Source organism: Lathyrus oleraceus, chromosome 1, assembly GCF_024323335.1.
Source record: "Lathyrus oleraceus cultivar Zhongwan6 chromosome 1, CAAS_Psat_ZW6_1.0, whole genome shotgun sequence".
In the NCBI taxonomy this organism is placed as follows: Eukaryota; Viridiplantae; Streptophyta; class Magnoliopsida; order Fabales; family Fabaceae; genus Lathyrus; species Lathyrus oleraceus.
In genome coordinates this window covers 359,007,979-359,014,401 of record NC_066579.1, presented here as the reverse complement: position 1 = coordinate 359,014,401, position 6,423 = coordinate 359,007,979, and the positions used below count along the sequence as shown (strand labels likewise).

Sequence of the window (6,423 nt, the reverse complement as noted above, 5' to 3'; positions counted from 1 at the left end):
GGTGGTGTTTCTGCATGTTATGATTTATGCAGTTTATTTAGAAAGTGCGTGCATAAAAAATTGATTGCCATTTTCTTAAATAGATCAAAACGAAAGAAAAGGAACAAAAAATTTGAATGCTAAACGTCATTTCATTAATGATAAAAACTCTTGAAAAAGATAAAGGAGGCCCTACAACATGCCACTGTGCCTTGGGCAGAGCACAGGGTTTTGTCTAAAAATGATAAAATTACTTTTGAAATATTTGGGGAACTTCCACAGCCTTTCAGTTGGTTAGTTCTTCATTAGGTGCGGCTTGACGCATCCAGCTGGACACCCCCTCCTTGCGGTCTTCTTCACTGATCATTGCCACCTGCTTGCCAAAGATGTAGCCAACGCTGGTGAACGTTTTCTCCACAGAAGGAATCTTCTCTTTGTCAGGTTGGTCATTGGCTTTGTCTAATGATGGGTCATATCCCAGGCCAAACTTGTCTCGTTTCTCTTTCACTTCCACCACTTTGCCCCAGTCTTGAGCATCTTCACTTTCCATAACAACTTTAGCTCCTTGCCATGAGGCCATGGATGGTCCGGATTTCGGGACCTCCAAGGTCTGTTGAATGGCCATCATGTTTACTACTTCCAAGGATTGGAAGGGTGTCTCAGTGATTTCACTATCCACCTCGATATATCGGAAAGATGTCAAGTGACTAACTAAGATATCTTCTTCTCCTCCAACCACAATCATTTTGTCATTTGTAATGAATTTTAGTTTTTGATGCAGAGCGGAAGTGACAGCACCTGCGGAGTGAATCCAGGGTCTCCCAAGTAAGCAACTATAACCAAGATGTATATCCATGACCTGGAATGTGATATTGAAAATAGTTGGACCTATCTTGGTTGGTAAATCAACCTCTCCTATCACTGCTCGCCTTGAACCATCAAATGCTTTTACGATTAGGGTACTGGGCTTCATACTTATCCCTTCCACTGGAAGCTTTATCAAAGTCGTCTTTGGCATGACATTCAATGAGGAACCTGTATCTACCAACACCCTTGATAGTATAGTATCCATGCACTTCAAGGAGATATGGAGAGCCTTGTTATGGTTCTTTCCTTCAATCGGTAGTTCGTCATCATTAAAACCCAAGAAATTTCCAGTAGTCACACAAGCTATCACATCATCAAACTGTTCTATTATTATGTCCTTGGTGATATGAGCTGCGCTCAGTACCTTCAACAGCGAATTCCTGTGTGCTTCTGAGTTAAGTAGAAGAGATAACATGGAAATTTTGGAAGGTGTTTGGTTTAGATGGTCCACCACCTTGTAATCGCTTTTCTTGATTATTCTCAAAAACTCCTCAGCCTCCTCACGAGTGACAACAACTTTAGGAGATAGGTGCAAGTCTTGCATCCCCTTATTAGGGATGGGGATCTAGACAACAACCTTCTTCCCTTTAGCTCTCTCAGAAATATCAGCAGTTCTTGGTGCGAACACCCGGCCACTGCGCGTCATTCCTGCTGGCCCCAACAATTGAAGTGACATTTGGTTCGTTAATCATTAAAGGTTTATCTTCCTGCCCTGCTTAAAAGCTCTGGGCTGATATATCCATGGGACTGCCTTCTCATCTTTATATTCGAATGGTGCTAGGAACTCTATCACCAACGGGCTTATAGGTATTTCTACTTTGACCTCATCATAGGGGATATCTACCACGACTATCTCTTCCTGGTACTTGTTCTTGACACGGTAAGTTATTTGTAACTCGCCTCGGTCCAGCATTTGTTGTATAAAACTCCTCAACTCTTCATTGTTCTCTTCCTCAACCAGCTCTTCCGGAATCAGACCACTCTTCAGCATCTGTGCTCCTATCATGGTGATAGGGGTTTGAATCTCTTCAACCTTATAGATCAATTTGCCTTGATCACTCTCCTCAATGGCACTGACGGAAGCATCCTTATGCGTCGGCATAGGGTTGGTGTTCACGTTCGGGCGTCTGGGAGTGAAAGAAACGGCCTTGGCTTCGATCAAGTCTTGTACTCGATTCTGAAATGCGAAACAGTTTTCCAAGGTATGACCAGGTGCTCCCATGTGAAATTCGCAATGGGCATTAGCGTCATATCCAGGTGGATATGGAAAAACGGCTGGTTTTAATTCCCTCAATGTTAGAAGGCCCTCCTTCTGCAGATATGGGAATATCTGACTATAGGGTACTAGTAGAGGATCAAGTTGTCTTCTTGGAGGTCTTGGCTTAAACTGTCTTGTTGGTGGGGTATTTTGCTGATGATGATGTTGTTGATATTGTGGCTGATACATTTGTTGTTGTTGCATTGGTTGTTGATAGGGTATGGGTACCACGGCGGCGACTTGGCCATATGAAGCTTGTTGCTTTCCTTTATAGTTTCTGGATATGGCATTTGTTTCGCCTTCTCTTTTCTTCGGGAAACCTCCAGAATATTTCTTTGGTGCGCTAGGTGCTATCACTGCTCCAGGAATCTTTCCATCTCTCAACCCTTTCTCTATGCGGTCTCCAATTGTAACTAGATGTGCGAAGTCAAATGCGGCACTGCTCGCTAATCGATCAAAGAATGGGTCCTTCAAGGTGTCCACAAATATCCCGGTCATCTCCTTCTCAAACAATGGTGGCTCTACCTGAGCAACCAACTCTCTCCACCGCTGGGAGTATTCTTTGAATGACTCACTCTCCTTCATAGCCATCCCTTGCAACTGCATTCGGTCGGGTGCCATATCTAAGTTATATTTGTACTGACGGAGAAATGCGTCACCCGAATCCTCCCAACTTTGAATTCGCCCCTGTTCTAAACTCATATACCATCTCAAAGATGCTCCACTCAAACTGTCTTGGAAACAGTGTACAAGTAGTTTGTCATTTTCGGTATGAGCAGCCATTTTCCTGAAGTACATCACCAGGTGACTTCTTGGACAAGTTTATCCTTTATACTTCTCAAAATCAGGAGTTTTAAATTTAGCCGGGATAACTAAATTCGATACCAAACGCATGTTCATGGCAGAAGCACCGAAGATGTTGTTTCCTTTTATGGCTTTGATTTTCTTTTCCAGGGCACGAAGCCTATCTGCAGCAGGATCTGAAAGTATCTTAGGCTTTGGTTGATCGGGCATATAGAATGCATCATACTGGCCATCTCCAATCTCAGATCCATGATGAGTAGACATATCAGAAGGTTCTGCACGGTCTCTATCTCCCTTGCCTCCTACCGGTATCTGAACCAATCTCTTCTTGGTGGGGACGTAACTTTCGTCTTGGGGATTCAGACCTGGCGTGCCATCATTCCTTTTTGCCTTAGCTTCTTCCTCCTCGCTCCTCTCTCTCTGAGCGATCGCCAACATTGTCTCCAACAGTTGATCCATCTTCTCCTGGATCGTATTGATGTATGTCCTCATGGTAACCTGGTTGGCCTTAACTTATTCTAATGTCATCTTGTATTTGCTTCGCGTCTCGTACCGGTGTCGATTAGTCAGTGTGGCTGGATAAAGGGTAAAAAAGGTTGGGTAAGTTTTTTTTTATTTTCATGAAGTGTGATGCATTGAAGATGAAAATGTTATGCATATTTTATTTCCAGGGAGTCATTCGAGTTTCATTAGTTGTTAGTAATCCGAAGAAACAAAAAAATACTTAGAATAGCAATAATGGAGTAATTTTTAAACGTCATTCATTCCAATACATAACATAGAGGTCCAAAAAGGTCATAATTCAAAAGTACATTTGTTAAAGAAACAAAATACAAGACATAGACAAATTAAACAATTGGCTTTCTGGCCTGAAGCTCTTCTAGTTCCTCATTGAATCTCTTCAGCAACCCTTTACAGAGTAGAACGAAATTGATTATGGCTGGAGGAGTGCTATCTTCTTTCAACTCTTCGACTGCGTCTCTCAACCTCCATGGCAATTCTTTAGCTGCCCAATTACAGAATCCTACTAGCCCATCGAGTTTTGTACGAAACTTATCCCTGTCCCCTTGTAAGAAGTCTATGGTCTTCTTAAAGGATTCATAATCTTCAATCACATAGTCTCGCTCTTTCAACCATATGGAGCTGTCTTGGCGTAATGACTTTAGCTAGTTCTTCCAATAGCTTACAGACTCCCTGGCATCTCTTACTTCTCGACACTTCTCCTTCCATACCATGGGTGACACCCTAGAAGCTTCAGTGGCTATTTTCTTGAGTCAGCGCTCCTTATCTACTTCAGCTTTTGCATGACGAACATAATTGGTGAGTTCTTTTATCTGAGCCCCAAGTGTATCCCTTATTGTCTTGTTCTCCTTTGTGGCTAGATGCCACCAACGCTCATTGTCTTGACATTCTTTCTGAGCTTGTCATAGTTGACCCTTAAGAGTATCCAAACAATGATCAACTTGTTCTAATCCCACTTTGATCTTTTTTCTCTTATGCTCCTCCTTGTTGAACTTTTCCACGTGGGCCTGAAGTTGTGCCTCTTTTCTCTCAAGCTCCCACTTCATATTGTTCTTCTCATTGATGGTCTGTTGGAGTTTTATCTGCAGCTCTTCATTCTCTCTTTCTAGCTTTGCCATGGTGGTCTTGAGTTCCTCCATTTCTTCAATAGGGACATGGGTGAGCTTAGGTTCAGGAAGAGGTATAGGTGTCCGAATGACAAATGGCATTTTAATCATTTGCACCCTTTCCTTTACCCACTGAAAATATGGTTCTTTCGTAATCCCATTTGCTCTTCCTAACTCAGCTTTCCCTTTTCGATTGACATTTTTCCAAGCTTCTTTGATTCGCTGGAATAAGCTAGGATTCTCAGCCCCAAAGTCAAGTAACAAGAAATCTTCCAAAGAATTTGCCTCTGGAGGGCCTTCCATTGGGAAACCGAGTTGTCTGAGTGATAGAACTGGATTAGCATTCACACATCCTTGAGTTCCAATAAGCGGTAGATTTGGGAAATCTCCATAACTGAATACAATGTCTACGTTGATATATTCTTTGGAGTACCAAGAGAGATCTTCAGATCGGAGTGATCCCAATCTCTGAGGCTAACTAACATCTGTCTGTTCAACCCAAGTACCTGTCTTCGGAAGATGTTCTAGAAACCACTGATACAATAAAGGCGCACAACAAACAATCAATCCCTTCTTCTTAGTATACCTATGACTTATGTGATAATAGACATCAGCTAACAAAGTGGGTACTGGGTTCCCAGTAAGGAAAACACAAATGGCAGTCATGTCTACGAAACCATCCATATTCGGGAACAGGACGATGCCATAGATAGCCAATGCAATAGCAGAGTAACAAGCATCCCAACTTTCTGCCTTCAACAGGGTATGAGATCTTTCCCAAAGAAAACTTAGTGAAAACCCTTTGGTATTCCCTTTGGTCTCTAAGTTGTCTTTTGCTTCCTTTTCATCCATGTGAAGCGCACTAGCAATGACCTCAAGGGGCAAAGATTCATTTGTCCCTTCAAATAGTGACTTGTCCTTCATAGGGATCCTAACAAGATGCTCAAATTCTTCCAACGTTGGTGCTAGCTGGAAGTCTTGGAATGTGAAACATCTTAAAGGCAAGTCATAAAATTGGGCTAAAGTGATCAAGGCTGTATGGTCCATTTGTTGATTGAGGATGCTGAGCAAATTGCCATAATTCTTTCCAAAGTTGATTCTGTATACAGGGTGCATCTGAGAGACTAGGCTACGTAAGCTCCTTAGATCGAGATCTTTGAACTTGAAGGAGTAAATGTTTCTTTTGCTTGATTCCATGTTTCTTGAATTCCTGTAACTCATGATACTCAGATTCCTTGGAAATAAAATAATATGAATGCTATGCTATGAATGATATTATGCGTGTCACATGTAGGTTGGTATACAAGTCATGAGAGTGGGTATTCTTGGTTACTAACAAAACCCTTTTAGGAGGATGCTAAAGTTAAAAGGTTCCCAAAGTCATCAATCAATATCTAGGAAAGTTATTGTCATGATGAAAACTTATCTGCAAATAACATCCCCAAACAAAGGTTCATCTGGGTGAGGCCTTCGTATGGTCCCAAAGAGGAAAACTCATAGTGGGCCCATACTACACAACTCTCGAGTCCAAGGTTCTAATAAGGTTCTCAGAGTCATAGATCGAGGTTGAGAATACCATTGTAAGGTAGTAATACACCCAAGGGATCTCATCTGATTGGGGCTTTCGTATTAACCTAATAAGTCTGAGACTTTTCAGGTAAATACTACATAACCACCGGATATAATGGGTTAAAAGGTCCCTAGAGTCATTGATCCAACTTGAGAATACTATCGTCGTGACGAAAACTCGTCGGGCAATAATATTTCAAGAGAATCTCCTCTAGGCGAGGTCTTCGTTTCTTCCCAACAAGGAAGACTCCTTGTTGGCGCCCACTACGCAACCACCAACTTAATCTTATGGTTTTTCTCAGACTCGGGTGGAGAGCC

The 6,423-nt window shown here is 42.1% G+C and overlaps 1 protein-coding gene across 1 annotated transcript; it reads right to left on the bottom strand.

Moving 5' to 3' along the window:
• Positions 1-4,332: 4,332 nt before the first annotated feature.
• LOC127106830 (uncharacterized) lies at positions 4,333-5,733 on the bottom strand. Its single transcript, XM_051044131.1, has 2 exons — positions 5,043-5,733; positions 4,333-4,943 (listed from the first exon to the last, which is right to left on the bottom strand). The coding sequence occupies exons 1-2, from the start codon at positions 5,731-5,733 to the stop codon at positions 4,333-4,335; spliced, it is 1,302 nt and encodes a 433-aa protein (XP_050900088.1).
• Between the last annotated feature and the right edge of the window lie 690 nt (positions 5,734-6,423).

What these genes read in the sequence shown, in the direction of transcription:
- LOC127106830 (XM_051044131.1), bottom strand. Translation starts at nt 5,733, where the DNA reads ATGGAATCAAGCAAAAGAAACATTTACTCCTTCAAGTTCAAAGATCTC. An exon ending in AGAACATCTTCCGAAGACAG is followed by an intron (nt 4,944 to 5,042) that starts GTACTTGGGTTG and finishes ATATCAACGTAG; the next exon opens with ACATTGTATTCAGTTATGGA.